Source organism: Nicotiana tabacum, chromosome 5 (assembly GCF_000715075.1).
Source record: "Nicotiana tabacum cultivar K326 chromosome 5, ASM71507v2, whole genome shotgun sequence".
Taxonomy (NCBI): Eukaryota; Viridiplantae; Streptophyta; class Magnoliopsida; order Solanales; family Solanaceae; genus Nicotiana; species Nicotiana tabacum.
Window position 1 is genome coordinate 7825602 of NC_134084.1, and position 19779 is coordinate 7845380.

At 32.6% G+C, this 19779-nt stretch overlaps 2 protein-coding genes and 1 non-coding gene across 3 annotated transcripts; 1 reads left to right on the top strand and 2 right to left on the bottom strand.

Annotated features, from left to right (window-relative positions):
- Positions 1-1331: 1331 nt before the first annotated feature.
- TRNAC-GCA (transfer RNA cysteine (anticodon GCA)) lies at positions 1332-1403 on the top strand. The gene has a single exon. It is a non-coding gene; the product is annotated as a tRNA-Cys (tRNA).
- A 3716-nt stretch (positions 1404-5119) lies between these two features.
- Positions 5120-10498, bottom strand: LOC107805933 (aluminum-activated malate transporter 12). The gene is made up of 6 exons (XM_075252731.1): positions 10083-10498; positions 9252-9392; positions 8407-8713; positions 7255-7303; positions 6464-6607; positions 5120-6092 (listed from the first exon to the last, which is right to left on the bottom strand). The coding sequence occupies exons 1-6, from the start codon at positions 10372-10374 to the stop codon at positions 5472-5474; spliced, it is 1554 nt and encodes a 517-aa protein (XP_075108832.1). The 5' UTR covers positions 10375-10498; the 3' UTR covers positions 5120-5471.
- A 1849-nt stretch (positions 10499-12347) lies between these two features.
- On the bottom strand, positions 12348-17856 carry LOC107805929 (MND1-interacting protein 1-like). Its single transcript, XM_016630035.2, has 3 exons — positions 17721-17856; positions 15786-17432; positions 12348-13124 (listed from the first exon to the last, which is right to left on the bottom strand). The coding sequence occupies exons 2-3, from the start codon at positions 17388-17390 to the stop codon at positions 12624-12626; spliced, it is 2106 nt and encodes a 701-aa protein (XP_016485521.2). The 5' UTR covers positions 17391-17432; positions 17721-17856; the 3' UTR covers positions 12348-12623.
- Positions 17857-19779: the final 1923 nt, after the last annotated feature.

Genomic DNA, 19779 nt, shown 5'->3' on the forward strand with positions numbered 1-19779 from the left:
ATCCTACCTAAGTAATTCTGAAATTGTGTCAATTTGGGGAAAAAAACCTAATTGAGCAGCTATGGGGAAAGGAAAATCGGGATTTGGGAGAAGAAAGCGAGGTGAGAGAAAGTGAGATAATAAAATCGATTGGGGTTTATTAAAATAGAGTACTGGGTCAGGTCAGGTCGGGTCGGTTTATTCAAATAAGGGTGATGGGTCAGATTGATTTGTTATTTAAATTAGGGTATAGATGGATTGCATCAGATTGTGACACGTGTCAAAATCTGGTGCTAATTATTTTATTAGGGTTGTCCGTCTAAAATATAGCATATGTAAGCCACCTTATACACGGCAAGGACAGGATTGAGACCATCTTTTAACGACGGGCAAATGTGCCCAATTTCGTATAGTTCACTGGCATGAATACAAATCCGTCATTATTATTATTATTATTACTATTATTATTATTATTAATAATAATAATAATAATAATAATAATAATAATAATAATAATAATAATAATAATAATAATAATAATAATAATAATAATAACCGTTACGGCATGCAGCTCGATCCATAATAGATAGTCTATACGACCGTTATAGCAAATGCCAGAGTCAAGCTAGTCAGTTGTTACTCGAAGGGTATATTTAAGATGAAAGATAACGATGGGGATTTTCATGAACCAGCATATATGTAAACGAAAGATAAATTTAATACAAATCGAATGTTTAATAATCGTTCTAAAATTTTCTGCATATTGTAATTAACATATCAAAATCACAAAAAATATAGGAATGCAACCCCTATTTGTACATCATGCCCCTTTACAATTTTAAAATTAAAAAAATTTTAAAAGGCAGATCTCTTGTGTGTAAAAGTGAATCTCTCATATGTAAAAAAAAGAGGTAGGGTCATAAAACTAAAAATAAGTTTGTAAAGAGCCACAAAACCAATTGACCCGAAGACAACTCCGTGCTACATCATCTCTCATATGTCTTCAAAACTATTTCCACAAAAAAAAATATTACAATAATATAATTCTTGAAGAAAATACTTGTAGAGTTAGGAAGTATGCATATTACATTAGTGTATGTATTTCGATTATTTGCTTACCACATTTAAAGTCTCATAACTTACTAGTGTTTGCATGACTTGATTTGATTGGATTTTTTCCCCTTGTTATTCATATTTTAAGAGGTTAAATATCCAGTATAAATAATTCATCATGTTTTTCTTTTTTAATGTGAACATTAGTTATTCATTAAGTTACTAACTGAAAATGGATTGCATTCATTTGGTTTCTTTATTGTCGTTGTATATTATTGTCGAAGCAGCACCAAGCATGAGGGTCCTTAGCTCAGTGGTAGAGCATTTGACTGCAGATCAAGAGGTCACCGGTTCGAACCCGGTAGGGCCCTATTTTTTATGTTTTCCAATTCTTTATTTTCTGTATTTATATTTTGACTTTAAAAGAAATAAAAATAAATTATGGCCGTTGTTAATTTCAAAGTTGTAATTCCTATGACAGATTTTCATAAAATCTCAGTAAGTATAGTCTTTAATCTTGTTTTCTCATGTAGACTTCTCCATTCTGATCGTCTTTCTTTAACTTTGCCTTTATAAGTAAGATGCATATGCTAAAAAAAATAATTCTGTTTGACTGAAAAAGAAAAGTAAATTCCATTTTAACGCTTGGACCTAAGACATAGGGGTGGTAAATGGGCGGGTTGTTAATCCTCCCATTTTAGTACAAATAATTTTCAAGACTAATTAATATCAATAACCAAATGTGAGATAAAATAGTTCCAAAATTATAATTTATCCCGAGATTATAATTCATTGGCCCACGAATTATAAAGTAATGAGGCTTTTTCGTATATATATCATATATGAAACTTTCATGCTAATAGTATTTCTACCTAATATATACAATGCATTAAATAAGGAATCACTGTAATTTTATGATTCCTTATTTTGCGCGCTAAAAAAGGGGAATTAAATATTTTTCAGATCTTCCCCCATGCAAATCACGCACATTCCATAATTATCGTCGGCTTCACTCTGATCTTCCACAATGCAGAACAAGATTTTCATACTCTGTTTTTGCGATACACTCTGTTTCCAGAAATTCTCTCTACATCTCTCTCTATTTCTTAATCGCAAATTTCAGTAATACAAAACAAATGAAAAGAGAGCAGCAATTCCACCATTGACAGCCATTAAAAAGCTTGAAAGCTTTGAATTCAAATTTGGGTTTTCAAAAATCATTATTTATTTGGATTGGGTGTTGTTGAAAATAATCGGGAATATGGTTTGGAGTTTATATCTCAATTTTGAGGGGTTTTGGTGAAGATGAGACTTGGTTTTGACTGAATTTCAAATTGAAAGAAGAAGAAGAAGAAGAAGAAGAAGAAGAAGAAGAAGAAGAAGAAGAAGAAGAAGAAGAAGAAGAAGAAGAAGAAGAAGAAGAAGACATATTGTGTAGAAAAATTGTAGACTGTTATTTATTTATTTATCTTTTATTCATTTATCTATTGTATGAAAGTTGAACAACAATGTATAAAAATTGTATTAAAGTGGATGATTTAGTACTGTTTTGGACAAAAATATGTATAAAAAATGTGAAACATACATTTCAGGGGAAGCATGTCGATTCCAAATATGTACCCAGTTTGTAGATATTTTGTAGATAAATTGTAGATTATTTGTATTCTGATTGTAGATGCTTTATTTTCTGTTTTCACAAATAAAAACGGCTAAAACTTCTACAAATCTTCTGAAAAAACACAATTATGTCGAAAATCCCAATTAAACTACAATCGAATGGAATTGGGATATTAAAATTCAATATACCCAGTTTGTAGATATTTTGTAGATAAATTGTAGATTATTTGTATTTTGATTGTAGATGCATTGTTTTCTGTTTTCACAAATCCAAAACGACTAAAACTTCTACAAAATCTTCTGCAGAAAAACTCAATTATGTCAAAAATACCAATTAAGCTACAATTGAATGGAAATTGGGATATTATAATTTAATGTACCCAGTTTGTAGATATTTTGTAGATAAATTATAGATTATTTGTATTTTGATTGTAGATGCTTTGTTTTCTGTTTTCACAAATCAAAAATGGCTAAAACTTTTACAAATCTTCTGAAAAAAACGCAATTATGTCGAAAATCCAAGTTAAACTATAATCGAATGAGAATTGGGATATTAAAATTCAATATACCAGTTTGTAGATATTTTGTAGATAAATTGTAGATTATTTGTATTTTGATTGTAGATGCATTGTTTTCTGTTTTCACAAATCCAAAACGACTAAAACTTCTACAAAATCTTCTGCAGAAAAACTCAATTATGTCAAAAATACCAATTAAGCTACAATTGAATGGAAATTGGGATATTATAATTTAATGTACCTAGTTTGTAGATATTTTGTAGATAAATTATAGATTATTTGTATTCTGATTATAGATGCTTTGTTTTCTGTTTTCACAAATCAAAAACGACTAAAACTTCTACAAATCTTCTGCAAAAAACGCAATTATATCGAAAATTCCAATTATGCTACAATTGAAATGGGAATTGGGATATTAAAATTTAATGTACCCAGTCTGTAGATATTTTGTAGATAAATTGTAGATTATTTGTATTCTGATTGTAGATGCATTATTTTCTGTTTTCACAAATCCAAAACGACTAAAACTTCTACAAAATCTTCTACAAAAAACGCAATTATGTTCTTTGGTCATAGATTAAATTTAAAAAAAAAAAAATTGGAAACAAGGAGCTCTTCAGATCCTGACTAGCCAACTAAGTCAAATGGTTTGCATGAAACAGAAGTACATACTAAAAGTTACTCTGCAGTAAAAGACATTGCCATTTATGAGATTGGACGAATCTTTATGATTTAAGAAGAATAATATTGAAATAACACATGGAGCTAAGTTAAAGTTTGTGACAACATGTACATATAATGTGCAAAAATATCCAACGCAAAAGAAGAGTGTCCAGCTAGTGGAAGCCTGGGAACAACAGATTTCGCAGATCTGAATGAATTTAACTAAAACATCCTTCAACTCCAACCCGAAAGAATTGTGTTCTGGATATTTTACACAACTGAAACGTAAAGTAATGCTCATTCTGGAAGCCCAGGAATCAATTTCTAAACTGATAAGCTACATAGATTTCAAAGAACGGAACGCCTAGTGAACAGTTCTAATTTTAGTATTAACAGACCATGTTACAAGTTAAATATGTAGAAGTACTGGTGTCAAAGATTCTCCTGGTATCTGAACCAAAAACATATGAAGGAAAAAATAGGGCATGAAGAAAAGAAATCCCTCACTAAAACGTGAGTGAGGGTGAGGGTTTGGGAGAGAGAAACGTGGGAAGGGTGGGATATACGGTACCTTGAATTAAGGAGGGATATACGCTGCATTAATTGTACCCTTAAAATACACTATGGTATAGAATTGATAATTTGGTATATTAAATATAATTATATCAAAACTTAAACATTGAGGGTAATAAGGTTTCCTATATGGTATAGGAATGTAAAAATTCCTAAAGTAATCCATATTTAAGGAATAAGATATATGGAAGAAGAATGAACCTAAATATAGCCTTCCACCAAACCGCTTAATCTAAAAATATTCGACGAATATATAAAATTTATGAATATCGGCTAAAAAAAATAGTGAATCCATATGGAAAGACCTAAGCCAAACCGGTAGGTTTAGGTCTCTCTCTCTCCATTCTACTAACCCCTTACCTTTCTCTTTCATAAATTAATCATAAAAGTAAAAAATTACTCCCTCGGTCCCAATTTTGTTTGATGTTGTTCGAATTTAGAGAGTCAATTTTTTAATTTTGACCGCGAATTCAGCATATATTCTTGAAGTTTATTTTTTAAATCAAAAAAATATTATAAGTCACAATAGTTAGCAATTCAATTAGCATAAAAATTGTGGTAAACAAAAACTCAATCGATTCTCAAAATCTGAATTGCATCAAACAAATTCGGGACAAGGTTGGAGGTGAAGGGTGCTTTTCACTTGAGCAACTCTCTCTTGTCCGACGAAATTCTAGGAAAAATAGGGCAAGAGGGAAAGAAAGAAGAGCTATGGGTTTTGTCACTTGAATATTAAATTCATCTAGTTTTATTTAAGAGTGAAAGTAGATATTCTCCAAATTAATAGATACGATGTTACATCATTTCAACCAAAAATAAGGGAAAACAGTCATCAATCACAAACACGTCCTTTAGTGCATTTCTCTAATCAATAGATATCAACTATAAAACCATAGATTTTTTCTCTATAGTTTCTTCCTCATTTTTTTCAAACCACATCATATTGTCGATCTGCGTGGTTGACTTTCTAGTAATAATTTCGGGAATTCCATAAAGATTATAACCTGAATCAGATCGATTCTTTTTTGAATTTCTATTCGTGCAATTCCCTCGACGCCAAAGAACGTTTTAATCTCCTGCATGGGTTGGCAATTCATTTCTCAAAGGCATTGCATGTTTTTCAATATCCACAACAACATTATGATCATCATCTTGAGAATTATTATACTCTTTGAAATGAGCAATTCTTCCCAATTCTTCAACTTCTTCAATAACAAGATCAAGCCTTGCAACAATTTCAACTAATAAAGCAGCAAATGCAGCAAATGGCAAAGCATCCGAAAATTCAAGACTAGTAATAGCAATCTTACTCAATGTAGGCCTCAAAGATTTTCTCTCATTATTTTCATTAGTGCTACCCCTTTTGGATTTCCACTCGAGCAACGCGGACGTATCGGTCTTTACGCTCGATAAAGTGACCCTCCGGGAGTTCAGTGCACCTGACTGTATGCCGATTGTTGCTAGGGCTAACTTGTTGGAATTATTTTTGGACCCAATGAAGAGTTTTGGTTGGGATTTTATGGCATTATCTAGGTCTTGTAAAGCTTCGTGGAGGTGATCGGATAGTATTTCTGGTGAACATTGACGACGATATCTTATACTATCTCCTAATTCTTTTAAAGCTTTTGTAACTTCTCCAGCTAGTCTGATACATGGATCTTTGAACATTGCTCGAACCGATCGAGGCGTCTGAATAAAAATTCAATTAAGAGTTTAAGTTCTATGCACTGACAATATAAATAATATTTACAAAATTAGGTCATTTGTAAAGTGGTAATAAATAAAAATAATACTATTAACATATTATTATAAGTTATTACTTCGTACACTGATCGTGAAAAAGAACTTTACGTGTGGAGGAAGAAAGTTGAAGAATTAACTTAAATAGTCGTCAAGTCAACCTCCTGGACTAAAAATAACTGGGATGGATATATAATATATGCATAATTAACATGTGTAGGACTGTTATATAATCAGTATATAGTCTATGTATAACGATTATGAAAATTAAACAGTAAATCTGATCGAGTATTTGTGTAAAGATCCCAAGAAAATTGTACCTGAATTTCAGTTTGGAGACATCCATGTAGAGCTACAATTGTGTATCCAAAATGGCGAAGAACATTCCCCAATTTAACATATTGCTGCCATGGAAATCTGTAACAATGTCTCGAATGCCTTGGCTCCCAACTCGCGTATAATGCCTGTTCCACTCAGATTAATTTTGGTTATATACAGACAGTAGCGTACGCAGAATTTTACATGAATAGTATCCATTCAACTACTATGTTAATTTGGGTCTAGATATGTAGGGTAGAATTTATGTTACGCGAATTGTTCATTTTAGCCGTCGGTGTCCACACGACACTGGTATTGGTAACGGTACGAGACTCTTATCAGGTGTGATCAATCGAGATCGGGTACTATGACCATAATCCATAGACAAATATGATGAAAAATAAAGAATGAAAGAGTGAATTTTAGTTGTTGTCTGCTAGTGCCTAGTGCGTACAACTTGAAAAATTCTCAGAATGAAAGATTGATTAGTGGCTGCACTTCACAACATATAAGTTTTCCACATAATAACTCATAATTTTGGATAATTTATGTATATCTATTTTTAAAATTTTAAATTTTTGTACCCGTATCCATACCTTGAACCATATCCCCAAATCTTAAAATCTAGATTATGAAGGATCCCGACCTCTAAATATACACCCGGATCAGCTTTCGCACCCGAGTCCTAGCAACATATATTCTAATTAAGGTTTTACTTATTGTCTCAAATTGACGTTTATCTCGTACTATTTTCAAGGCGCTTTTGGGTTTATTATATATGAATACATGATACACCTTCTATAAACTGACTGTGTAAAATAATTCTTGCACTATCAAATTGCCTAAAATATATTTACAAATAACTATACATTATAACTTATAAGTGTGATTAGTATTTAGTAACCTAGAGAATAAAGCTATCTTACTTGCTATAGCAGGATAAAATGCATCGAAATTTTTTTCTGCACTGTCATTTATATATAAATTATAAATCCATTATATATATATATATATACATGTTATTTCTTTTAGAATATTATTACATATACATTTAGTGAATATATATATATATATATATATATATATATATATATATATATATATATATATATATATATATATATATATATATATATATATATATATATATATATATATATATATATATATATATATATATATATATATATATATATATATATATATATATATATATATATATATATATATATATATATATATATATATATATATATATATATATATATATATATATATATATATATATATATATATATATATATATATATATATATATATATATATATATATATATATATATATATATATATATATATATATATATATATATATATATATATATATATATATATATATATATATATATATATATATATATATATATATATATATATATATATTTTACTAGTTTTATTTTCTAATTTTGTATAAATATAACATATACTATAGAACACCCTTTAATTTATTGAGAATTTTTTTACTTATTTCAAGTTTGAACATCCTAAATGAAATTTATGGCTTCGTCACTAGTCTATGTGTGTGTGTCGCGCCCACGAGAGAGACATATAAAGCACTTGCTAATACAGAATATGAGAAAAAAAATTAAGACTCGTTTGACTTCTCACAACTGATAGTGTAAAAATAATTTGCACAAAAATAATTATAGGTAACTGCTCATAATAATAAGTAAAATTAGTAATCCAAAAAATAAGATAGACAACCTCCTATATATATATATATATATATATATATATATATATATATATATATATATATATATATATATATATATATATATATATATATATATATATATATATATATATATATATATATATATATATATATATATATATATATATATATATATATATATATATATATATATATATAATGAAAATACATTGTGCTTGTTCCATTTCTAAATTTGGCCATACCTTCAATAGATTTTGCTAAGCCTTCAAATTTAGCAGCAGTGAAATTATGAAGGTCTTCTCCTGACCAATTTGGAAGTATCAATAGGCTCATGAGAAGACATATACCACAACCAATAGCTATAGTATAGAAGCGCTCGTGCGCAATTCTTAACACGTTATCAACACGATAGCTTGATACTGTGATCAAGTTGAACGTCAAGAGAAATATGACCACACCATAGTCATAATTTTTCTTTATGTAGGGGAAAAACCTCATGTACGTAGCTGCAGCTCCTGTAAAAATTGAAAATAATCAAATAACAATTAGTCATGAGCAAATGCCTCAATATTAATATTAGTGTTTTCTTGTTTTTCACCCGATGTTTGGTATTAGCTTCGAAACCTGACTAATCTATATTCGTAATGGGAAGTCCACTTTTTGGTGGTAAAGCCTCCCTACCAAAGGCAATTCCATTCCGAGAGTTCGAACTTGAGATTAGTGGCGGAGCCAAAATTTTCACTAAAGGGTATCAAAATATAAAATTTTAAATACGCTGTAAAATGAAAGGGATTCAATGTATAGTATACATAAAATTAATTTTTTATCTAGCAATACAGTGTAATTTTTCCATGAAGGAGTGTCGGTTGACACCCCTCGGTTGAATGTGATTCCGCCATGCCTGAGATCTCTAGTTAAGGATAGAGGGGTATACTTTTCACCCCGCCACAACCTTTAGTGATGTTATAAATAGTAGTTGGAACCAAGGAAAATCCAAATATAGAGAATAAATAACTCTTTATATCAAACTTGATATAATAACATGAAACTTACCAATGAAAAAAACTGAGGCTCCAATGAATATTGCTCGAAATATGTGGCCAGATTCTGTGGCAACGTATTCAATCAAGAATGCCAATGATCCTGCTAATAGTGTTCCCAATCCTCTATTTAAACCTTTGCATAATGTTGCCCCTATCATTTAAAAATAAGAGAAAAATATTAGGAAGTACACGAAAAAGATTTTTTATATTATCAATTCACCTGAAAGATAACTATAGGTAATCATACGTCTATAATAAGCGAGGTTAGTAACCTGAAAACTAAGGCATTCATCAGATTACTTTCTACAACAGATTCAAATAAACAGATAGTATGAAAATTCTTTACATTGTCATTTAGTGGCGGAGCTAGGAATCTTAATAAAAGGATTCAGAAAAATGCAAGAATGTCATAACTAGGATTCCGACGTGTAACTTTTATTTTAATTTTTGAACCCCCTGTTGATAAATTAAAAGTTTTTCATATGTCAAGCAGTGGCAAAGCTAGAAATTTCTCCAAGGATGTTCAAATTTAAAAAAAGTGAAAAACATTCCCGACAAAGGATGTTCAAAATATATTATATACTTCAAAAACGTGATATTTTACTTATGTACATAATGTAATTTTTCAATGAAGGGTGGTCAATGACCATGTGGCATCGCCACTGATGCCAAGGGGATTCAAAACCTTATATACATGCAAGAAAAAGTTGTTACTCAATTTGCGAGCATAGTTTTTCGATAAAAGGGAATCAATTGAATCCCTTCATTGAGCAGCTTCGCCACTGTTGTCGGTATATATAAGTTAAACTCTAACGTAAAAGAAAAAGGAAAAAAACTTTACCTGCTGTGAATTCAAGAACAACAACCACAGTCATGACGGCCCAAATAGCACTACTTCCAAAACCTTTGAACAATGGCTCCATTAAATATAACAATGAAACCAATGTCAAAGAAAAACCAACTTTGAGTGAATGAATAACTCTTCTTGGATCATCTTTGCCAACTTTCCAAATTGTTTTCCATGTTATTTTTGGAAAATTTTTCATTTTTTTCCCAAGAATATTCATTCTTTTCTTCATAATTGGTACCCAATTAGTATTATTATCTCCACTCACCTCCATTTCCACTCCCATATTGGTGAATATTGATAAGAAAATAAGTGGAGATTTCGTATTTTCTTCAGTTAAAAAATGGCTAGGCCATGCAAAAATATAAAAAAATTGAGGCTATATTTTCTTGAAAGGCTATGTTACTACAACTTATTGAGAAGGGCTTTCATTGCTTTATAACATGGAGAAAAGAGATTTGTGACGTTACTATATTCACATGTTTCTCAATAAAGTAGTTTGAGACATTAAATATGTTCATTAGCTTTTTAAATAGACATATATAAAGTCAATATAGACAAGAAAGAAGAAATTATAACCAACTTATGTGGAAAAAGTTGGTGCAAGGAGGTGATTAGAATTTTCTATAATTTATTATTATAGAAAATGGAATTTTATAATGTTGGAAGTTTCTTTATTACTATTATATAATATTAAAAGGTTTAAAATTAATCGGTGCGGGAGCTGCTTCAATAGCTTCGGCAGATGTGGAAAAAATAGTAATGTATATACTATATATTATCAACATTAGTTAGCTTTATTTACACCACCTGCAATATTGGAAGAGTTTGGGATATATATATATATATACCATATATTCATACTATCAATATAATTTAGACAATTATAGCATGTTATTATTCTATTTTTCATGTTATCATGTTCAAGAGCAGAGCTAAAGTATGGGTTCGATCGAAATCAGTAACTTTAATCTAAACTTATATTTGTACTAAAAATTTTACTAAATATATTACTAACACTTTATGTCGCTATCCTAGAATTTAGAACTCATAAGATTCAAAATCCGGCTCCGCCTCTGACCATGCTAAGTTTGATATGTAAATGTACGTGTTGTTGTATAGGTTAATATATATAACCTACCAATGTAAAAAAAAAAAACTTTACATTGTTATAAACTCTTAGCACAATTGTGGTGCAAGCCCTTCCAATATGAGTTGAAATTATTGCATGAAAATATCAAAGCTTTTTAGATCACGAGCTATTTGCTGTGAAAGGGGCAAAGGGCTAAAAGTGGTTGAATTTTTACTAGCTACTAGGTATGGCTCTTCTGGTTCTTATTTGTTAACCTAATGTGAATTATTACAAAAGCTGGAAATGGAAATTAAAATTGACTCTTTGATTCTTTCTCGTGTACCTCAACTTCACCTCTCCCAAATCAACAGTTAATATTGTGCCATGTGTCGATCGTCCAATTGAAACTTTCAAGTTGAAATTGATCAAAGATTTTAAGTCAGTAAATATAAGATGTATATATCGCATCTGTTATTTCTCCCTGTGAAATCATGTAATGAGTTACAAAAATAAATTATAAAGTGACATGGATATTGTACGTAATATATTGTTGGTGTGGAATATGGATATTGTATTACTTGATTAAATAATAATTCTGCTATTAAAAGTATCTTACAGTAAGTCTTAAATTAGTTTAAAGTAGAAAGGAGAACAGGTTTGAATTAATTTCCCTCCCTTCTGTGTTTTTTCATATGAAGGAGAAACTCCTAGACTTTCTTTCACTCAAAAAAAATTAAATAATTCACTTATATAAAAAAAATATAATTATTAAAATCTTATAGTCAAGTCTGTTTAGAATGACACTACTCGCACTTTCAAAGAATAGTACTATGATAACTAGCTGCCGCAATATTGCTTTTTTTGAGCCGAAAATCTATCGAAAACAGTCTCTCTACCTTCACAAAGAATAGTACTATGACAGCTAGTTGCCACAATATTGCTTTTTCCGAACAAGGGTCTATCAAAAACAGTCTCCACCTTCACAAGGTAGGAGTAAGACTACGCAAACACTACCCTCCTCAAACCTCATTAGTAGGGTTGCACAAGTAAGGTAAGGCTGCTTTTTGTGAGCCAACGGTCTATCAGTATGGCCTATTGTTGTTATAACAGTGACGACCGTACCAGCTTGCACACACCTGACTATTCTATCGAATACCTGCTACCTCCCTCTAACTAGTAGTTAGATATTCATCAACTCTAGTTCCATATCATAAATAGATTGGTACATAGTATCCACATTCCAGCCTAGATAAATTCTAAGATGAGAACCACATCTTAAAGAGAAAAGGACATTTGTTAAGACCTCTAATAAGCAAACATCATTGCAGCAAAATACACCAACTTGGCAGCTGTTTATTTATTATGCTGACTCAATCAAGCATAAGCATATGTTTAAGACAATACAGTAACTTGAATATTGTCTAAACCTCCAAAAGATAATTTATGAGCATTTGGGATGAGGCCTATGAGGTTGCACCAAAGACCCTGATCCTCTGTTCAATTGGAACACCACAGCACGGACATTTAGCCCTACCCTTCTTCCCTTTGTCATTACAATTCGCGCACATAACTTGATGAGCGCAAGGTAGGAAGACAATTGAAACTTCATCCTTCTTGCAAATTAAACACTCCCTATCGGAGCTACCCTTCTCGGAAGAATTCTCCAATCTGTCCAACTCATGTAACATCCTTGCAATATCAGCGTGGGGCTGTTCACCGTTAGAGTTACCTGTTGCTAAATTAGCAGACTGATTCTGCAGCTCAGTAGACGCTTTAAGCCGAGAAAGATCCTGTTCAAGCCGTTGGAGGTCATCCTTGTGCCGCTGGAAGTCTATTTCTATCTTCAGCCGCAACGCCTCAAGCTTTCTTTTGTTAGTAGCCTCGGCTGCTTCTTTGAGACGTTGTTCTTCCTCTACTTGTGCCACGGCTTGCTCCTTAGCCTTCTGTTCCTGCCTCCACTTTGCCTGATAAAAATTGATAACATAACGAATTGACAAATTTTGAGCAATTAAAGAAACTTGCTATTGTTCAACAATTAAAGGAATACAGTGGCAAGAATTCAGGCAAAATGAAAATGAATCGAAGCACATTTCTTTTCATCCTATTTCCCCTCTTCAGATAAGAATGGATATCTATGCTTTTAAATGTTTCTGAACATGAATGAACAAACGAGTCTTTCAAAACAAATAGACACATCCACTCTTACAAAATAAAACTGAGGTTGCCGATTGATGTGTCAAAAGAAACTGAAGCTTCTACCATAAAACACCATATTTTTATTATTCAATTTCATAGTGATAAATAGCTATAGCTTACAATTTACTGTTGGAAAAAAGGAAAACATAAGGTTTCTGATGATCTGCAAAATCCATTGAATATTTGAACTTCAGAAGATAATTTCAGGAAGTCTACCACACAAGTAAAACTATCTCGTCTTTGGGAGATGAATATATTTGTCATGAAACAGGAGAATAGCTATTTATATGTCTATATCAGTTTAGAGTATCAATCAAGAAGCGGATGCCTTGGAACAACGGTAAAATTGTCTCCGTGTGACCTGTAAGTCACGGGTTTGAGCCGTAGAATCCGCCACTAACGTTTGTGTTAGGGTAGGCTGCATACATCACAACCCTTGGAGTGCAGCCTTTCCCCGACCCTGCATGAACGCGGGATGCCTTGTACACCGGGCTGTCGTTTTTAGCAATCAACTACTCCTCAATTCCAACTAGTTTGGGTCCACATGGAATACAACAAGGTGACTTCAGGATCACCCATTCTAGTAGTAATCTTGCCAAGCACGCATGCGTCAATCTCAACTAGTTGGGGTCAGCACAGTGTTTTGGATAGTGTGCGGCGACAAATATCGATGAGGGCCAGCTTCACTGAGGCGAGAGGCGCGCAGCGAAGCGCTCGCCTTTTTGATGTGAAACGACAATTTATACAAAAACATAAAATATTATATACATATAACTAAAAACTCAATAACTATAAGTCTATAATTGAAAAAACAGAGCAAACAAAAAGAAAGGGTTACTGCCTCTGCTCAGAGCAAACAAAAAAAAAGGGTTACTGCCTCTGCTCTGCCTCTGGTCAATGTCCAAAAACAGAACCCAAAAAAAAAAAATTAAGCTCCGGTCGAGAAACAGAGCAAAGAAAGAAGAAGAAAAACAGAGCAAAGAAAGAAGAAGAAAAACAGAGCAAGAAAGAAGAAGAAAAATAGAGCAAAGACAGAAGAAGAAAACCAGAGCTGAAAGAGCCGATCACCGAAGAAGAAGAAAGGAGAAGAAGAAGAAAAGAAAAGAAAGTTACATACCCGAAGTGGTCGCTAATGGCTGATGATGGGAGAAGAAGAAGAAGATGTGAAACCCAAGCCCTAATTTTGTCGCTGAAGGAGAAGAAGTGATCGCTGCTTGTAAGAAGTGAAACCCAAGCCCTAATTTTGTGTTTTAGTAAAAATAGCTGCCTTTTCTTCCGTTATTTTCGAATAGTGACGCCTCGCAGCGCCTCTCGCTACACAGGCAGAGGCGCTTGCTTTTTCTTCTTCGCATCGCAACAACCCAGAATGGCAACACTGTCTCGCCTCGCGTCGCTACACGCTTTTAGCGCTGTAGCGCTCGCTATTTACAACACTGGGTCAGCAAGTTATACAACACAAGGACTTCCCTGGAAATCACTCATCCTAGTACTATCTCGTCCAGGCATGCTTAAGTTTGGAGTTCTAATGGGAAGTGGTGGTATGATCACATTCCTCACATAATTTTCTCTTTTTATGACTGTGGTGCCGGGACCAGCTTGCGCGCACCTCAACTAATTCCACGGGATACCTGTTACTTCCACCAGCAACAGGTACCAGGTAACTCTATCTACCAAACAGATGAAAAGAAATCACCTAGTGTTTTTTGTCTGTGCTGGGAACTGAACCTGAGGTTTCATAGTTCTAACCCACTTCATTGACCACTAGGTCACACCCTTGGATGCAAATTCCTCACATAATTTTAGACCTTTTTCGTAAATATATAATAGGTCTAATTTTAAGCGGGATGTCAACATACCACAATCCTCTCCCTTTATCCCGACTTAAAACTAGCTATGGTTGAACACAGGCAAAAGTAGTTTGGGGGCACTCTAAGAGTTAAGATAATTGTGACTTAGGACTGGTTATGGTTTGCAAAGGCCACATAGGGAGAGATTTCACAACGAAAATACAACTCCCTTATCAACAAGAACGTGAGAGAGAAAAAGAAATATAAGATCCAAAATAAAACTTAATACATGACACATCTTCTCTCAACAAGCTAAATTCTGATGTAATGTCTATATATTCTAACCATTCAGGTACCTCGTGAACCCAGTAGGCAAAAGTTTTCTACGGAAGAACGGAAATATCTGAGGCCAGCACAAAAAATGCTTACAATAATGACTTAAGCCTTTATGAAGCACCAACGGTATGCACCTAATAACTAACTTGGATGCAAAGAGGGCATCCTAACATGAGAAGGACACAAGAATCTTAAACCGATTCTCATTGAGTGATGTAAAATGTCGAACAGAATTGTTTGCATTTCCATTGCAAGATCACCAATAACAAGTAAACATCAAGGGAAAAAAGAGAAGAAAGAGCAAACCTCAGCTTCCTTTTGAGCTGCCTCTACCTGAACCAGCTGCTTTTGTACATCTGAAATCTTTTGTTTCTCTGCTGCAATATCCTCCTGCAGCTTCTTTTTCTGTTTCTCCCAAACTCCAAGCTTCTTAATGCACTTCTTCTCTCTCTTAGCAGCCTCCATACATGTTTTTGCAGATTCTGATGCGCTTAACTTAGAAGCCTCCATCTCTGCCCTGATTTCTGCATTCTCATTCTCAAGCTTTTTTACAGCCAAGTTTGCACGGTCAACTTGGCCGCTGGCTTTTCTTAGAGCATTCTCCATTTCTGCTAGCCTCTTCATGGTAGTATCTTCGGAAGCTTGTTTACCCTTCTTTAATCTTTGGGTATCCTCTCTTTCCATCCTCAACGTCTTAAGCTCCGTCAAGTCATTGCTAAGCTTCCTTGCAGCTTGCATTGCTTTTTGGTGCGCCCAATCTTTCCGTTCCTTGACCTGCTTCTCAAGATCCTTTATTTGATCGATCAAACTTAGAATCATCTCATCTTTCTGGTCCAGCTGCCCATTTCCCTTCTCTGTATTCCCGTCAAGATTCAAATCACGAAATTTACCTACGACAGAGTTAACCACATCTTGGCTTTTCGAAGCATGAGAGTCCCCCGACTGTGCAAGTCCACTTTCAACCCCTGATTCACTTCCACATGATTGATCCCCGTCAGCCAAAGAACTAGGACAAGCCTGTGACTGATTCTGCATATATTTCGGGTTTGACCTAAATCCCGCAGCAAATGCAGCTACATTCCTCTTCAGCAAAGTTTTCATCGAAGGAGTAAGATTAAACCTCTTCGGACACTCAATCTCTTTTTGCGAATTAGAATCCGAGACAGCATACCCGAATGACCTATTCAACGGAAACGCATTATTAGCACCACCACTCCCAAAACCCCAACCACCATGAAACCTACACATAGCGGGCACAACCCCAACAGGACCCATGCCAACACCCTCAACATTACCACTCCCACTCACCGACCCATTAACACAACCATTCCCATTACTTGGAGCAGGAATTTCCATCACGCTCACCCGACCTACGTGAAGATCACTCATTAACAAACACCACATCGCGTCCCCTTTACTCAAATGTGGCTTAACTTGCTGCAACAAGCAAACCATACCCGCCAACGAATATTCTTCCAACTGCCTCAAATCAACAAAACAATGCTCTGAATCCTCCAATTTCGAAACACTACTCCCGTTATTTAAATACGACAACGAGTTGTGCAATATATTAGTCAAAACATCCATTCCACCATAACAATGTCCATTTTTCAATATAGCTTTCATAGCCACATCTTCATCATAACCTAAACCAATAAGCTTATTAATAGCTTCACTATACAAAATCTCCAAATTTTGTAACAAGATTTCTTCTAATTGTTCCTCAGTACAGTAACCCCAACCACTCTCATCACCCCCATCTGCATTGGGCTTAATTGGGCCCAATGGGCTAAGCCCAGATTCAGAAAATACAGAATTACCATTACTGATGTTATGGGTATTATGATCATGTTCAGTTTTTACTGATCTTGGTCTTCTATTGGTTCTTGTATACTTCTCTTTAGAACCCATTTTTAGGAAATTTAAAGAACTACACTAAAATCCAAAATGAACCTGGAAAAAAAAAAAGGAAAACACAAAGGTTGTTAAAACAGATTGAAATTTTCAGATTTTTTTTTGACCAATTGATGGAATTAATATAAATTTAGATAATCGGTATACTTTTCTTTTAAACCCAGCTGAGAATTTCATGAGCTATACCAAAATTTAAACTGAAACCCCAAAATGGAAAACACAAAACTTAAACAAACAAATAAAAGATCGAATTTTTCAAGATTTTTTTTGTTATAAAATTGATGGAATTCATATGAAATAACACAATCAAACTACGTATAAACTTACAGGTTAGTGATTATCGCCTTGTTTTGATGATTGTTTTTCTGGGCGTTAAAGTTGCAGGTAAGAAAGTGAAGGATACAATGGATGTTATACGGCATATATTTGGAAGGTTATATGGGTTTGATGTCATGGGCTGTAGCTATTAGTGGGTCAGGTTTGGGAAGGGGGGGGGGGGTTATTATATACAGGAATATATATTTTTAGTCGGTCTCCAAATATAATAGCTGATAAAAAATATATTTTCATGTATATTTATATTATATAGAAAAATATACATATTTTACACAGTTTTCGGCTAGCGAATGCAATTAGTTTCAATCGACCGATCAAATTTATATTTTGCCTTATTATGTAGAAAATATTTTGCCTTATTATTTTGCCTTATTACGTCTCAATCACAACAGATTAGAGTCGATACATGAATCTTTATTAATCATATATATAACTCATGGTAGATCAATATTATTCAAGAGTTTAAGACAATTGTATTTTACGAAATTTTAAAATTTGGAAAAATACGTACTTGCATTTGAGGAGGGAATGAAAATAAAACAAGAAAAAAGAGCGAATAATAAATGAAATAGAATGGCAGTTGATGTGGCATTGATGTGGCGATAATGTGATTATCGAGATTGATTCTTTATTTTCAGGGAGTTATTAGATTCACTTAAGATAAAATTAGCAGTTAGAAAATGCGCGCCAAAAATAGACGTGTAACGACTTTTTGAAACAAATTTGGAGGAGTAAAGTAGATATTATTCCTTTTAGATTATGTACTTTGTTCCTTGAGATTGGAGTTTTAGTTTAATAATTGCAGTTTCATTTTGCATCATTCAAATTTAAGTTCAATTTTACCACAAAAAGATCTCATTTTTAAAACAATCTTGATAATCTAGGATATTAATACACAAAAAATGCTACTAATGTTTATACCAAAAACCTTCTTGAACGAATCTCTGAATTCTCCAGTAAACCTTCATGATAGCAAGTGATTTCTTTAGGTTGTGATCTTAAATGCATATATTATATAGTTTTCGGCTAGCAGATACAATTACCGCGAACCGGCTGATTAGTTTTATATTTTGCCTATTATGTAGAATAATTTCAAATGAGAATGATTGTAATAATAATTATTACATCTCAATCACAACATGTTAGAGACGATATATGAATCTTTATTAATTATGTTACTCGATATAACTCATGTTAAATCAATATTATTCAAGAGTTTAAGACAACAACACTTTACGAAAAAATTAAATTTGGAAAAAATGCGTACTTACATTTGAAGAGGGAATAAATAAAACACAAAAAAAGAATGAACAAATAAAATAAAATGTCATTTAATGTGGCACTGGTACGACGATAATATGATGGAAAGTGTATAAATATAATCTATAGCAAGATCGATTAATATTTTCAGGAAGTTATTAGACTCACTAAAAACAAAATCAGAAGTTAAAAAATGCGCGCGAAATTTAGAGGTGTAACTGAAAGTGTACAATATAATCTATAGTAAGATCGATTAATATTTTCAGGGAGTTATTAGACTCACTAAAGACAAAATCAGAAGTTAAAAAATGTGCGCGAAATTTAGAGGTGTACCTGAATTTTAAAAATAAATTTAGAGGAGTAAAGTATACATTAACCCTTTTAGATTCTGTACTTTGTTCTTCGAGATTGGACTTTTAGTTTAATAACTGCAATTTCATTTTGCATAATTCAAATTAAGTTTAATTCTATCAAAAATTTCGTTTTCAAAACAATCTTGATAATCTAGGACAACAGATGAGAGTCGATATACTTTATTAATAGTTTTACTTTATATAAATCATGTTAGATCAATACTATTCAAGAGTCAAGATAATTGCAGTTTACGAAAAATTTAAATTAGGGAAAATACATACTTGCATTTTGAAGAGGTAATGAAAAAAAAGGAAAATGGAATGAATAAATAAAACAAAATAGCATTTTGACGTGGCGCTGATATGTCGATAATGTGATGAAAAGTATATAAATACCATCTTTAACAAGATTGATTCTATATTTCCAGGGAGTTATT